Raw genomic sequence first — 16561 nt, 5'->3', positions numbered from 1 at the left:
TTTCCTGTTACTCACCGATACTTTTAGTGAGTTAGAAGCAGATTCAGTTTTTTTTCCTATCACACCGTTATGGATGTTGCACGATCCACAGTGGTGCTGTATTACACAAACAGCACCTCAGTATTTACTCATCCTGCAAAAACGGCTGCTGCATTTTAACACTGAATCAGACAAAGTTGTCTTTGCAGCATTATCTATTTCTTTTTGTACCAGGACATAATGTGGGATAGATATTTTCTTTCTAACGTAAATGTTTTTATTGATGTAACAGCTGCTCCCCTGTAAATTGCAGATATGTTTTTGGTTTTTCTTTTATCTTTTTTTCTCCCAAAAGCTGTTTTGCTTCCTGCAGAATTATGATGCCTTTGCACTGAACTTTTTCTTTATACTTTGTTCTGCGTCCACCGCTTGTTATCAGTTTGCAGGATAAAAGACTGAAGAAGCAAAAGGAAGTAAAAACTCACAAACTGTAGGTCAATAATGTGCATAGATTCAGAAATACTAACAGTCTTTTGGGTGTAGTACAGATGGAAATTGCGTGCTTCTGTATAATCACTGAAAATTATAATATGATAAAAATGATTTCTAATGTGCAAGAAAACCCCCTCATCACTTATTTTTAATTACAGGGAAATAGCTGCTCATGACACATTATGAATTAATATTATTGTTAATAGACTCTGCCTATGAAACCCAATGTGGGATATATACGTCGGAGAGGTAAAAGCCAGACTTGCTTCTGTCAGGAACCTGTCTGTGGCATTTAGGATTAACTGCAGTGGGAAAATGCTCAGCTTTGTGAAATGGGTGTGTTGGAAACTGTCAAAGTGAAGGCAGGTTTTCTCCTTCCTCCTCTGACAAATAATCCTTCTTTCCTAACCAACTCTGTTTTGTCAATTCAGCACAAACTTCTTAAAGACCTTTTTGTTCGTCATCATTCATTTCATCTCATTGGTTCAAGGGATTAGTATCAATGACTTCAGTCGTTATCGACAGAGTAAGCAACGGAGACACAACTGACACTAACTTCTGTAAAACTTGTGCAACATTCAATGACGCCACATAAAACGGGGGTGAAATGTGGTTTTGTTCACATAACAGCATGACATTATGGCAATGTCATTATACCACTCAAGAGGATTGAGTCCCTGGAGAAGTAATTGATAAAATGTACTAAGTAACAGCACTAATTAAGTAGCTGACTTTGTAATTGAGGTCATTTTCTGATGTAATTCTCAGACGTTTATTTGCTACAAGAAAAAAACAATCAAATAATTATATATATGTCTGTAGCATGAATGTCAAAAGACCGGAGTCTAAACATCTTGTCTCTGTTTAGCCTGACTATATTGCAAGACCAAACACGTAGCTTGGTTTATTTGTACATCAACTCTACAAAGTAGAAAAAGAAGGGGTGTTTATCAAGGTAATGGTCGCAGATAATGAAGCCTGTTTCAGAGCGAAAACTCAATTTCTCAAAGGGAACGTCAAGGTCTTTTTTGGCAGTGGAAAATGTTATTTCTGGTTCTTTTTTCTCAATGCACCTGGACCCTTTGAGTTTGCTCTATGTTTACTTTTTCTGCTTTGATATGCAAGATATCGGTAATTTGAAAAACCTTATCATGCTGCAGATAATTTTCACAAACATCTGACAGTAAAGAAGATATAGCACTTCGTTTCATATCTTAGGTTGATTTTATTCGTTAAAAAATTGCCAAGAATTTCTGTCAGAGTTCACATCCATTTATTTTCATTTAGTTTTTTGTCTGGAACAAGAAGGGTTGTTGATAAATGTTACGACAAAAACTTTTCATAAACAAAATAACTCTAGCCTGGCTTAATGGAAGATGTTAGTGTAATTACAGATGTAAAACATGAGAAGCTATTATCCTTCAGCTCTGCTGCCTGTGTTCAAAGTAACAAGCTGGTGGGAAATCACACTCTACTTAGCACACGGCTTACAAACAGTTCATCATGCTACCTCAAACCTCATGGATATGTGAACATGTAACTCTTAAATAAGGCAGTCTTGTTTCTAAAATTTGATCCTACGCCCCTTAGGTTTGCAAAATCGTTGTTAACATTTTATTCTGCATGAATCAGAATTTAATAAAAGTATGATTTTGGCCGAGCAGATGAAACAGTTGGAGATCTCAAAGTCCATGTAGCCTTATTCTTTGAAATTGATCCATACATTTGATTTCTAAATGACTACATATTGTAATGTCCGCATCATGCTTTATTAAGTGCATGCAGTGAAAACTGGAATATGTTTTTCGAACAACTTTGTCTGGATTATATGTCTAGGCTAAAATAAATGAGTTTCTAAAATACAAAATTAGCCCATTCTAAAATTTCACAAGTGTAAGTTTTAGCTTTCGGAAAGATGGCTTCACATTTGACTCTAGATACTTTATCAGAAGAGTTTATAGCTCAGGTGAAATCTTTAGTTTAATTCGGGTCTTCATATTATTCTCTTAGTATCAATAGTCTTTGTCCTTGTAGCACATGTAAGCAACTGTTCTTCCTGTCATGAAGTTCTCTAAATTAGAAGTGTAGCTTTTGGGGTTTTGATGATTGGATTTAATATCTCTCTAAAATAAAAAGAAAATATATTTGTAACAGAAATTTTTATTTTATTTTATATCTTTCAAGAGAAATGACCTTGTTCTATGAATGCTTTACTTAATGTAAATTCTGTTCTGCTTAAGGAATGCAAGATTTGCTTAATTGTTGAAAAAAATGAAAGCTTTTGGTAGGAGTCTAATAGTGAAGGGAAATAAATGACACCAGGGACAAAAAATTGATTAAAAAAAAACTAGTCAAAACATATATCAATAGTACACTAAAGTTACTGAAAAAATATTTACCATATGGTTATATAATATCCAGTACAAATATGGCACAGTGATGATGGATAATTCCCACTCCCTACTTCTTCTTGTACTCAGTGATGCGAAGGGAAAGCTTGTCCACCCACAGCCAACGTGAGTCGAGATTATGAGCCTGTGATTGTCAAACAGCTTTTTCCCAAAGCTGTGATGATTTAGACAAACCATCAAAATAACAGGAAAAAAAAAAAAACACGCATATTTTTATCCTCAAGATTTTACAGTTTGTTTCCATCTCCTCACATGTTTTTTTTTTTTTTCTGTTTTCTTTCCAACTCTCTCCTATTTTATCACAGTATTCAGATTTAACAGCTTTAGCCATCTGTTCATATAAAAGCTGAGCTTGGATTAAAACGGGTCACGAAGGTCACAAACATCTCACTTGCGCACCTTGCCGCTTCGCAGGCTCTGCTGTAATAGCAGGTTTCTTTCCTCTCATCTTGTCTGTAGCCTGATTGGGAGGATTAGCTGCCTCAGGAAGCCTTCAGCCTAAGCTCTTCATTATTTGGCTAAAAGATGCAAAGCAAACAATATTGTGACATGACGCACAGCTACACCCTGAACAGCCACATCATCATCACAGTCCTGTCTTTTCAGTGCAGCAACTCAGAGTGTATTAAAATGATGCGGCAAAAGTATCATGCTACCATACAGTTTGCACCATTGTGTCTTTTCCAACACACTATGCAATGGTCCAAAAAACAAAACAAAACAAGAAAAGTACTTATTTAGTATCAAATATGTTTTTTAGAGAGTATTTCTATTTAAATGGATGAGGCTTTTTGTCAGATTAAAATGGGTCATAAGGCTATGTTGAGTTCTCAACATATAACATTTGATAATAACTAGGTTGGTGCAGTTTTCTCAGGAATGTGTGCATGTAGTAAACACAGCACGGTAATGATCTGTTTCAGTTTAAGAAAAATACTAAGTACACTGGACAAATATTATGGGGGCTGACCAGTTAGAAACCTGTATGTATTTTGGTATGCAACACTTTTAAATCTTCATTTTTACCTTCTGTCAATTTATCACCAGTAATTCAAAATTACTATTGAAAAAAAGCTTTCTCTTCTATTTTTAACAGATTAGTTTTATGTTATTTTATGTAGAACATACACTTAAGGCTTAACCAGAACTCCTGCAAAACACAGAACCAATAATTATGTCTCAAATAATTTACTAAAGTGTTTTCAGTTTAACTGACAAGTTGTCAGACAATAGAGATTTGAGTTGCATGTTGGACCAAACAGGTTTTAGTCATCGTATCAGCATAACGGTTTATACCTTTGAGTCACAGTCAAACAAAAATGTATTATGGTTAAAAAAAAAATGATGGAAATTGAAGCAGAAGATTTTATGTGAAATTTACTCCTCATTCACAAAGGCATACTTATCCAATTCACACTTTTCAATTTGAAGTCATTTTTTAGATGGTGGCATTCAAATCAATACTGTTGATGTCACCGAATCCCATTTCATACCTGAATATTACATTAGCACACAACACTAGCCAACAAAATTTAAGATTTCATGACAAGCGTATGAAATCCAGGGGCATTAAACGAGATCCGGTAAAAATCTGCACACCTGAGTTTGTTTACTGGTCTTTTGAATGAGTACAAAGGCTGATAAATTACATCTAGTGACCTCTGAAAACAGCAGGATGTGCAGCTTAGCATTTAAATCAAGAACAAAGATTGTATTGTAGAGAAATCAAACATTGGAATTAGGTTTCAGCGCTTTATATGCAGCATTTTATAACAAGCAAAAGGACGGGACCGGTTCCAACTGAGAGGTTCTGTTTTTTTTTGTTTTTATTGTTTTGAAAATCTTCTGGGGGCTTTACATCCCATCACGTGGAATCCAACGACTTTGATTGAAACATTTACAATCATGTCTGGGTGTGCTCTGCAGCTTTTTGGGTCAGTCGCAGCAGCCATTCGTTGAACTCAGAGAGGCTGAAAGTGAGCAGTGGCTCTAATGCCGTCCTTTAGAGGAAGTATCAGTGAGCTGCTAGGTGCTCGCGGTCAACATGCAAAGTAACTCTCAGTTTTCCTGAAAAACACATGAATAACGCATGATGAATAAGAATGCGGTAGAGACGAGGGTCCACGCTTGCATGTGTGGTAGCGTGTGACCTTTTATCAGCGCGCCTGCACTCCTGCATTTACCTCAGAGTGAACCGTGACCAGTTTTCTACATCACTGTCTTTAGAAATGAGCTGAGAGAGCTATAAAGAGACTGAAAGAGGGAGTATGAAAGTGGATAAAAAAGTGAGAAAAAGAGAGCGTTGAGTGAATAAAAGACAGCAAATGGCTCTTTGCACAGATGTGGGCTTGGAGAGTTCAGGACCATCGCTGCGCTGCTTTTTAGCCATTTACAAAATCCAGGAATTTGCAAAAAAGTAAAAGGGTGTAGTTAAGCAAATAGTAATGTTATCAAAATAAAGATTAAGATAATTTATACCATGTTTTACATGTTTCACTCAATCAGCTTTGATTTCAATTTATTCAAATAAATGTAGAAAAATCCATACAATGTATGTAAGATTAGAGAAGGAAGGTGTGCCACCGCTCTTTCTTAAAAAAAAAAAAAAAAAAGCCAATATGATAACAATCATAAGTTTGGTGTTAAAGCACCATATTTTTTGCGCTCATAAGCATGAAATTGAATTAAGCTTGTAAATGAATTCGGTCAGAGCTTATTAAGGCAGCGGCTGAGAAAACAACCCACATTATTCAAAATGGCTTTTATTAATTTGCGCTTTGCCTGTGCTTTTTACTTCATTATCTGTCTCTGCAATTAATTATATCAAGAGCTAGAATATATATACACCGCATTCGCTGAAAATCCTTTCCCTTATTAGCTGGATATATACTGTGCCCTTGACATATGGAGGCAGCCATAATAATAAAAACGTGGAAGTCTAAGAACCGGGACATATTTTCATCTCCTGTTCAGCACAGCGCTGATTGGTCAGGACATTAGCAGTATTTTTTTTATACTGAATGAACTTTGATAAGCTTTTCACATTTCCTAATTTAAAGCTGTAACTTTCATTCACTTGTCAGGTGACATTACCTTTAGGTGTGAAGGCTGACAATGTAAACTTGAGAAAAGGCCAGTCATCTTATAAAGAGAAGCTGGACATTAATTAGGAATGCTTTCAAGTTACCTTAAACCACCGAGAACCGTAACAGTCACCTCAGTTTTTTGTTTTTTTTTTCTTTTTCTATCAGGCTCTATCAAAAGTCTTTCTAATTTTTTTTTCTATCAGTGCTCCCTAACAACGCCTTCCCAGACCGTCACATGGTGCAGTTGAAGAAGAACATAATAATGACGGGCAGTTGTCTTTGCTTGATGCTTCTCAGTGGCTTTTCCTTCCTATCAGACAGAAAAATACATGATTTTAGCTGTAAAAGGAGAGAAAATGTGATAGATAAACTCAGATCCCCTGGAAGTTTTCTAATCACACCCATCCTGTACCTTGTTCTATAACTGATTAATTTATAATCTCACTAGAGTGCAGCTGCGTTTCATCTGGAGCGCCTCTGGATTACATACCACGTTACATATGAATTAGGTAGTCAGAAGACAACTGGCAGGCAGCCATGTATTTTAATTACATGAGTGTATTTGTGAGTTCAGCAGGGATTCAGGAACCGGTGTGAGGTTGCACGTGTAAAGAGAACGTTCCGAATTCCTCCTGCTGCTGTTTCTGCTGCAGCGATTGTTTAGGTATGCAGAAAAATGTATCGTTTTTTTTTTTTTTTTTTTTTTTTTTCGATCTCGGCCTTGTTAGTTGCAGCTTAACCTATCCCTTAGCAAAAATGCAAGCAAGGAAAATTGCACAGATGAAATAGTCAGTTACTAATAGGATGTCCCACTGCAACATTTCCAGCATGTTCCCAGCAGAATGAGCCTGGAATGGAATTACACCACGAACGCATTTCTTCAGCTGTGGCCTCTTTCAGCTCATATCTCTTCCCTGCCGTCGATGTGGCTTCTTTTTGTGTGTGTGTGTGTGTGTGTGTGTGTGTGCGTGTGCGTGTGCAGGGGTGTGTGTGTGTGTGTGTTTGACAAGTTTCCATTTAGGATTTCTGAGACTTTAACAATGCAGGGCTCCAAGACAGTATAACAGAGTTGTTATCACCTCTGCAGACAGCCAGATAGACTTCTAATTACTGCTGTATTACTGCAAAGTGGAAACAGACTAATGATAGTCCATGAACAAACGTCCAGATTGTAGAATATGCTGTTCCAAATTCCCATCTTATCTTTATTGTTTTTGTTCCAAATTCTGAGCAAAAGCTGTGCAGCAGGATGATTGATTCGCTTGTGCTGCTATCGGCACCAATTCGCTTTCTACGGAGGAAATGTGTGTGTGTTGTTTACAATGGAAAGAGTATTTGAAAGGGGTTTGGAATCAATTTTTTTTTTTTGAACATCCACTGAGTTTGTACTAGTCTTCTCTCTAATATGCTGTATATCTCCACACATGCCTTCTTTGTGCCTCCAGCCGTGTAGCACACCAGAGGAAATCACATTCGGCATGTTCTCCGGGTGCTGCTTGCAAACACCAGCGTCCTCCCTGTGAGTTTGGATCTGTTCATTTCATGGCAGCTCTGCAAATATGAAGGCGCCCCGGTGACATAAGAAGCAGTCGGAATCATAGAAACACACATTTACTGCAACAAGTCCAGCACTCGGCTCAGAGCAAAAGAGACAAGGTTCCTTTACATGATATGATCATTTTTCAAGTCTGGATGATGATGGAACAAGTTGAACATTTTAGACTTTATTTTTTTATTCTGTTAGCTAGAGAATAAAAATGACAAACTCAGCCAAAGCATGTAAGTAATTTCCTATACATGCAATTTGCTTTAAGGAAATAAGATAACACAAGTTCATTACATAAACTTGCAAGCTGCGTGCAGACATGTGAATAAAAAATTATTGGAAATAGGATTTTTTAATTGAGCATAATTAAATTATACAATATTTTAGCCTCTTTATAATTATGTAGAAGCATAATTAGCACGTAACACACAAAGTAACGTAAAGAGAAACAAGACCATTAAGACATTGAAACACGTACAATAAAACTGATAGATACAGACAAAAATAAAAAACCAGGTCCTCTTTTATTTAGCATGATTACAGGTATGACATGTAAGTAGGAAGGGACAGAATGGCAAATAATCTAATTAACCTTTTGAGATAATAAGTGAAGTTTAAGTCTGTTTCCTCATAAGAAGCAGTGGGAACTTTGGCGGTGCTCGATAGCGGAGCTGAGAGACTCGGAGTGTTGAACATGCAGCCCTGAGCCTTTTCCCCAAGTTAAGATAACTTTATATTTATCACAACACTCTGATACCGTCTGGGTGCTTCAAATCAGAGACAATGTGTTACATGTCAACAAAGGCCACCACAGAGGAGAATCTGGCAGTGTCTCGGCATCGGGAGCTTTTGACGCAAGATTAAAGGCAGATTGCGACCAGTCAGTTTGCGATGGCATCAGTTAGTACCACGAGACGTTTTTTACATCAACATCTTTGCACTCTTTGTGCTTCTTGCTCTGCGCTTTTTTTCTCCTCTTCCCTGCTCAAACCCAAAGTAATGCAACTCGTTATCATTTCTATGTGAAAGAAGCCTATTGCTGTCAGGGACGGGACAGAGTTGAGTTTTCAGCACCAATGAGAAGAGAATTTGTGCAAAAATTACAAAGTGAAATCCGTTCTGGTTTTGGTTTTTCTTAATCATAGTTTATTGTCAGTACTAAGTAACACAAAAGCCAAAGATTTTATAACATTTTTTAATGCCCTTACAATGTGAAAATACAGGAAAGCATTTAATTAACTAAATATCCACTGCTGTTCACTGCTGGACGCGAGTGTCCACTTTCAAATCTACATGTTTTAAAATGAGGTTATGGTGAAATATAATCTAAATCTGAAATGAGTTTACAAAGTGGAAATGTTATCCAGTTTGAGAAACAGATCAAAAACCTTCACAGTTTTTTTTTTTTTTTTTTTTTTACTGGAGTCAACAATCTGCCATCACCATAGCCAAACAGTTCTTTTAGCGGTACCACCTTCATCCGTTTAACTTATGGTGGAAATTTGCTCTGATCGACTTTCTGTGTTTCAAGAATCAGGCTGGCTCCTAACATTTCCCCTCGGGAACTTGCTATACTGTATACATACATTTGCACATAGTTGATGTTGTGTGCATGCGTGTGTCTGCTTGTCCTCTAATGTCATGTGCGTCTCCCCTTCCCCAACCTCAGGCCCAGCCTGAGCTCTCAGGAGTCATCCCCTGGAAAGGCATGACAGAGCCCCAGTGTTTGGAAATGGCTGCGCTGGCAGCGATAAGCAGTTCAAAGAAGAGAGCGCATTAATGTAATTGGGTGCCAGCAGCACATTGGCCTCATCGTCTCATATGCACACTCGGTGACACACAGTCACCACGCAGATTATTGGAGAAGAGTGTCTGGGAGTGGTGAGAAGATAGAAAGGATGAGAATTGGAGAAAGAGGGAGAGAAAGAGAGAGAGAAGGAGGGAAGGGCAGATAGTGAGAGGAGAGGAGGAGTCGGGGTCCTCATTGTGTTGCTCATTAAGCCATGGGAGACTCTGAGAGGCTGAGAGATGAGATGAGAGGTGTCAGAGTTAAATGTCAGGTCTGGTAGGGATGTGACTGACTTAGTCGAAGCCACATACACACGCTGACACGGACACCGAGAGGTAGCTCAGTGGGGCTCCTCTGTCGCTTCTACAGACTCCTATTATCCCCTCAGCTTCCTCGCTCTCCCTCACTCTTTAGTCTCCTTTTCTCTGCCACTCACCTAGTTTGGCCCCCTCAATTTTTCCACCCATTACACCCAAATTACTGGTGTCATTGCAAACTGAATACTTACAACCGGATAGAAGCGTTTCCACTGAATTGCAGCAGTTCCTACCAACTGCGGTGGAAGTAAAGGCCATTTCCTTCAGCTAATTTCCAAGTCTGTGTGATTGGAGGAACAGAGGGAGATGCCGGGTGACTTCCTTCACTGTTATGAAATGTTTTCACCAAAGGCAGCGCGGGCCTTTGAAGTTTCGACTCTCTCGCCCTTGTAATTCAAACAGTCTCCTCTTCTGTTTCTCCCTGTGAGTTCTCTGCAAGCACTTCTCACCCTACTTTTTGTTTATTCACTTCTGCTGCTGCCGCTGCTGCTGCTGCTGCTCGAACTTAAATTCCTCTTCTTGTTTCTATTTTGGTTTATGGCTCTTTCTCTTTCTGGTCCTTTTTAACTCTACAATCTTGGGCGACTTTGTAATTCAAAGAGCAAACACAAAATGATTAAAGTAGAACAGCTAAAGGAGTTTGATGCATTATTGCGTTAAAGGGATCCGAAAAGTCATTTCTGAATACTTAACCTGTGCTATTACTTAACTAGTAACTATTACTACTTTGAAACACATGGGCTTCAAAACAAGTTCGCTTTGGTCTCAGCCAAGTGCAGGTTATCCTCTCTTTTTGCCAGTTCACAAATTTACAGGATTCTGTCTATTATTATTTGTTGGAGCCAAATCTCCAATAGATAACAGTATATTACTTTGAATTGTTGATTGTCAGAAGAGGAAGTGACTAACGTATGTTTCATATGAAACATCCAGCTCTCGACAGCACTATTATGAATCAAAAAGAGTTATGATCTGCCAAAGGGACAGAGTGGCCAGAACTAGCTAAAATATGAAGAGCACAAATGTAAAAACAATTCATAAGTACTTAAAAACGTCTATTATCATCTGAGAAATGTACACAATTTTAGCATTCACAGTGTATAAACAGATGGAACATTTTGTAGACGTATTATTTGCTTTGAGAAATGCTTTCTCTGGGAATTTTGATCACCGTACTAATCTGCAGACTAATAGCCCAGTGGCCCAACGTTACTTTTTTTCTTGTCTGTCTTCCTATACGGCTAAATATTGCTTTTTTTTTTTAGCTCCTTCATAACTAAAAGGCTGTGTCTAGGTACACAGCTCATGTTGTATTTAGCGCCCTTCGAAGCTTTTTCTAAGCTTCGTGTTCTGCTTCTGTTTGAAGACCTCTGAATTCCTCAGAGAAGCTCTGTCAGCTCCTCTCTTGTTCCTTTTTAAAGCATTTGAAAGTCTCCCTTGTAACAAAGAAAATGGACAGGAAGGATGTCTGGTTGTTTTCACCTATCCCAAGTGCTACTGATACTGTGCTGCTGACAGAACTGGTCAAGAAAACGAGAAATGTCCCCCTCCGGGACGAGGCACTGGATATATCTGATGACGTTGTGCTTCTTCTACTAACATTGCAGGTTTGGTGTCGGTTATTAAAGTCACTTTTTCAATAGTGCACTGGCATCAAGTAATTTCGATGGCTGACGGTGCTTTTTTTGTACCATTAACCGGCAACATATTTTATTTTTATTTACAATGACAAAATGTCAGTGTACTTTATTGGGATTTTATGTGACAGCCCCGAGCAAAGCAATGCATATTTATAAAGTAGAAGGGCAATGATTCATGCCTTTCTAACATTTCTTTTTAAAAAAAAGTCTGAACAGTGTAGTCAGCAGCCTTTCACTCTGATAGTCCCAAATAAAATGTGTTGTTGCTTCCAGTTATGTTGATTCTTTTGCTTTTGCATAGTAATATTTTGAATTAAGTTTATTGGAGACATCGAATAAAATTGTTAAAACCCAAATAAAACCAGAGGGAAATTAATGCTCAAATAAATTTGCACTGAAACATTATGAATATTATTTATAATTCCAACATATATATTAAAACTTTAATGGAAATTGCATGCATTTCTCAACCTTAGGTATGGATTTTCTTATCTATTAAAATCCAAATTAATGGGGGGTTTTTTCAGTTGTTTTTTTATTTTTTTACAAACCTTAAGCAACTTGTCTTCATTGGGTTGTAAAATCTCTAAGCCAGATTAAAAAATATAAGTTGAAGTCAATATATTTGCAAATACAGTGAAAATAGAAGGAATAAATAAACACCAAAACACAAAAGCTAATCTAAAAAGATGTGGCAAAGAAATGGAATCAAATATTTTGCCACAAATTATCACAAACCTGATAAGTTAATAAACAATCTTTACTCATTTCGCTGAAATAGTCTGGGTCGTCTTGTTCTTGTTCTGCAACAACCCGTTTACTGAGCAGCGTCTCTGTCTCTCCAGGTCAGCCATTCAAGTTAGACCCGAAAACCGCCCACAAGAAGCTTCGCCTGTCCAACGACTGCCTGACCATGGAGAAGGACGAGAGCTCGCTGAAGAAGAGCCACACGCCCGAACGCTTCAGCGGCACCGGCTCGTACGGAGCTGCCGGGAACGTCTTCATTGACAGCGGTTGCCACTACTGGGAGGTGCTGCTGGGAGCATCCACATGGTGAGAGACACGCTCTGGCACGGGAGCGTTACATAAGCCTGCAAGTAGGCTCAGTAAACTCGGGCATCTTTGGGGAGTTTAAATCTGGTCTGTTATGCAAACTCCTCACTCACAAACAGAACCTAAAACAGAGAGTGCATGCTCTTGTAAATATATGCATCTCTCACTAATTGGCAGCTAAAGGAAAGGTTTCAATGAAGAGTCGTCCCTATGTTCTAAGTCCTGAGATTAAGTGCAAGTAAAGTCAGTAAAAGGGAACCACTTAGTTCTAATCTGTTTTAAAATTTAAAAAAAAGCCCTTCTTTCTTCCAGGTATGCTATCGGCGTTGCTTACAAATCAGCTCCGAAAAATGAGTGGAGCGGCAAGAACTCGTCCTCGTGGGTGTTCTCGCGCTGCAACAACAACTTCATGGTGCGGCACGACGGCAAGGAGATGCTGGTGGAGGCGAGCCTGCAGCTGCGGCGGCTCGGCGTCCTCCTGGACTACGACAACAACTCGCTGTCCTTCTACGACGCCATGAATTCCCAGCACATTCATACTTTCGAAATCTCCTTCCTCCTGCCTGTTGTTCCCACTTTTATGATCTGGAACAAGTCAGTCATGATTCTCTCAGGACTACCTGTCCCAGATTTTGTCGATGGGGTGGCTACAGATCTCCAAGAGCAGCAGCAGCAGCAAATGGGTCTGTGTCGACAGGAATCGCCGTACTTGACGGGGATGAAAACCTGCCACTGACTAAGCTCGCGACCGAAGAGTGGATTAGGACCTGACAAGACACTGACAGCTTGACTGAGCTTTGCTCTGATCCTCAAGAAGGAATGGGTTACTGTCTGAAAGCGATGGGAAAATGTTACTCCTGTTAGTTTGTAGCCACTCTGTGTTTTGCATATTCATTTAGCTCATAGGAAAGGCCTGTTTGACTGAAAAGATCAATGTGTGTTAAGTTCATCAAATGCCCTGCAGTCACTGTCAAAGCCAGCTTGACCAGGGCGGGATTCCTGGTTTTCAGAACCACTTTAGGTCCGTCTGTTTTTATTTATGTTTCTTCTTTTGACCCCCTGGGCAGGAGATCAAGGTGAAAATCGTTCAAGTTTAAAGCTGCAAGATAGAACTAGCGGGATTAAGTCTCATGAATTTAAACAAGAAAAGTCTTATTTTTAAATTGTGAGGGGTTTTTTTTGTGCAACAGGAGCAAATACATCGGCATGCCACAAAAACAGGTCCATCTCAGTAAATTAAAATGCCACTCTTTAAAAACTTAAAATGATTCTAGAAACTGAAGTCTTTGCCTCCTCCTCCTCCTGGAGCAGCGAGTGGCATGAAATGGATGCTGCACACATGAAGGCTGCAGATTTCTTCCCCATTTTCTCTCATTACTGTGGATAATGAGAGCATAATCTGCAATAGCTTGTATAAATATATATTTTTGGCCTCCTGAGAAGAAATGCATTGTAATACGTATTTGAACTCGGCTCATCAATGTATGTATACAGTATAGAACTCATCTTCCTCTAAACCTAAAGCCAACAGAAAGAAAGTCGTATGTCTTTCAAAGTTTCTCAGCCACCAAATCATCACTGTGAAGCTTTAGAGATGACCTCAGTAAAACTTAACGTATGATTTCTTTTAAAAAATGTCACTTTGAGATTTTATTTTTTGATTTAATAAATTCCCCAACATCAACTACAGCACTGATGTTAGAATTCACTTTGACACATCTGTTCAGTACAGCTTCCAGAAAATAAGCATTTTCTTCCACACCTTAGTTCAAAATTGCAAAAAGATAAAATAAATTTGTTTGTTTGTTTTAATTCAGGATTTGGATGCAAATTTCTAACACTGATTTGAATATGTGTTTGCAATTTACTTGTAAATACTTGTTTTCTGTGTCCTTGGTAGCTGTAAGTTAGCTTTCCTAAAGCCTTCTCCTTGTTCTTCCTCCTAGATTTATCCCATCTGCCCCGTTTGTGTGGGTGGGTCCAGACTTCCAGGTTCCAGGAAGCTTTAACGTTGCTCCCAGATTTTGTTTCTACATCACAGGGAGCAGATTTGCATCACGTGACTACTCTGTTTGTAAGATAAGAGACTTATTGAACACAAGAAAACAAAAGTAGTATTTATAGAAAGGAAGGTGGTTTAACTTTATTTTAACTTTGCAAACTATTCATGATGCACTTTTTGAACTTGACATCATTTGCCCTCTGTGTTGTAAAGTAGAGCTAGAAGTGAGTGGCAGGTTATAATGTGGAGGATAAGTGACAGAAAACACTGTGTTAAATTATGTTTACCATTAAAATGAGTATGGTGCAGCAAAATGCTAACAACCTGGCAGGCAACTCTTATTGTTGCCCAGAGCAAAACATAACAACGAAAAGATATTTAATTCCTCATTGCACTTTGAAACAGCATACAATAAAGTTAGCTTTCTTTTGGAAAAGGGATGTGATTTTTATCTAAATGGTGATAAATTTACTCTCATATTCAATTTTCAGGGCTGAGGAGGGTTAACATTTGCTGTTTGTTGCAGTGTCATGGCATGACTGTGTTTTCCTCCACATATGTGCACATTTTAACACCACATAATGCTCCGAGTCACAAACAGCGCATGCAGCATAATCAGATCACTGGGAAGTTCACTACATAGTTTCATTGTTCATCGTACAGCAGATTAACTCCAGTTATTCACATTTAGTTATAGTTTTTTTTTTTGTTTTGTTTGATTGTATGTTTAGGTTTCGAGGTTTAGTGTTTGTTTTCTCTGGTTTGACATTCAGGTAGCAGTGCTGACCCAGACAATCATTGTGTATTATATTGTAGTTTAGGCAGATTAAAAAGGTTGCACGGAGGAAGAAAGCTGACAAAAACTGACACTGGATGTTGGGTAAACGAAAAAAAAAAATATATATATGTATGTAGTCTTTTAAAACTGATCACACCACATGAGAATTTTGCATTGACTCTCGTAAATCATTTCTATCCTGGCAACTTTTGATGTCATCGTGTCCGAAAGTCTGTGAGGCAAGAAAACGTTGGTTTAAATCTTTTCCCCATCTCATGGATTTAAAAAAAGGTTTTTAGTTGATTTTACGGAACCACAAACATCCAGCAGTTTACCTCTCAGCTGCGCAAGAGTTGTCAGAGTTGCACCGGATCAGCGATCATTCAAAGAAGGCCTTGATGGTTAGAGACGACCCACTTTACATGCAGTCGAGTGGGAATTCTGTCCGGCTTCTGCTAAGTTTCTTTTGATTTTCAAATATCCGTCAGTCTTGTTGAATAATGTCCGTCACAGACTTGACGGCGCATCGATTTGGGAGGACGAGCTCAGTGTGTGTACTTGGCCAGGTTACTGCATGAATATGTGACCTTGTTGAAGGTTCAGAAAACTTTTCCTATCAAATCAAACATTCAATCTTTGTTTATTGTTTTTTTTGTTGTTGTTTTTAAGGAAAAAAGAAACCAGACAGCTACACAAAGCTGTCATCGCCGTGCATATCAGATTGTTTGCAGTGCTTCTTTTTTGTGTCACAAGACAGTACAGTAAAATATATTTACGGTGAATGACTTTCAATAGCTTCCCACTCCTCGTAGTGCCGTGTTTATACCCTAGAAACAATGCAATAGATTCTTCTTTTTGCTTTCTTTTTTCAGTAGCTTTGGGACTTTTTTTGTTTTTTCTTTTGTACAACAGAAAAGAAAAGTGCTCCTCTCCTTCTTGGCACTGGGACCTTAAAAAGCAGCACAAACAGAGCGGCTTTGCCTTCATGCAACGCTTTCTGTTTCCATAGATATAACTGAAATACTTTTAGCCAGAGAGGAATGTAAATCAGAGGGGGAAATATATATTATATAAAGTTGTATAATGTACAAAATATATATGAACCAATGTTATTTATGTGAATTTGAGTCCAATAAAAAGTCCGATCCCAAAAATCTACTTGTCTTGTCCTTTATGTTGAGTCTTAACAAAAACAGTGTTTCCTAAGCACATTATTTTCATATTTAATCATAAGCAAGAGAAATTACAAAGTATTTCTGAAGAATACAAATCATAAATACTCCTTATCTGTGGAACTAAAAATCTACAATGCATCAACTCTTTTTTCCCTGTCACATTACTATCACAACTTTTGCTGTGTTTTTGAGTTTGTTGTGATTTTGTGTTATAGAGTAACAGAAAGTAGCACCTAGATTTTAAGTTACTCAAGTAACTATAACTGAACAAGTGTAAATAGTTGCTATCCACC

At 38.2% G+C, this 16561-nt stretch overlaps 1 protein-coding gene across 2 annotated transcripts in view; it reads left to right on the top strand.

Moving 5' to 3' along the window:
- Positions 1-16247, top strand: part of mid2 (midline 2) — a 100496-nt gene extending 84249 nt beyond the window's left edge. For both annotated transcript variants that reach the window (XM_014987236.2, XM_014987275.2), the window contains 2 exons: positions 12106-12313; positions 12626-16247. In XM_014987236.2, coding sequence (XP_014842722.2) covers positions 12106-12313; positions 12626-13049 — 632 coding nt within the window. In that variant the 3' untranslated portion in view covers positions 13050-16247. The remainder of the gene's footprint in view (positions 1-12105; positions 12314-12625) is intronic.
- Positions 16248-16561: the final 314 nt, after the last annotated feature.

The sequence above is a fragment of the Poecilia mexicana genome, unplaced genomic scaffold (genome assembly GCF_051168715.1).
Source record: "Poecilia mexicana isolate PSO_F unplaced genomic scaffold, ASM5116871v1 scaffold_10, whole genome shotgun sequence".
In the NCBI taxonomy this organism is placed as follows: Eukaryota; Metazoa; Chordata; class Actinopteri; order Cyprinodontiformes; family Poeciliidae; genus Poecilia; species Poecilia mexicana.
This window is presented reverse-complemented; position numbering and strand designations above follow the sequence as displayed.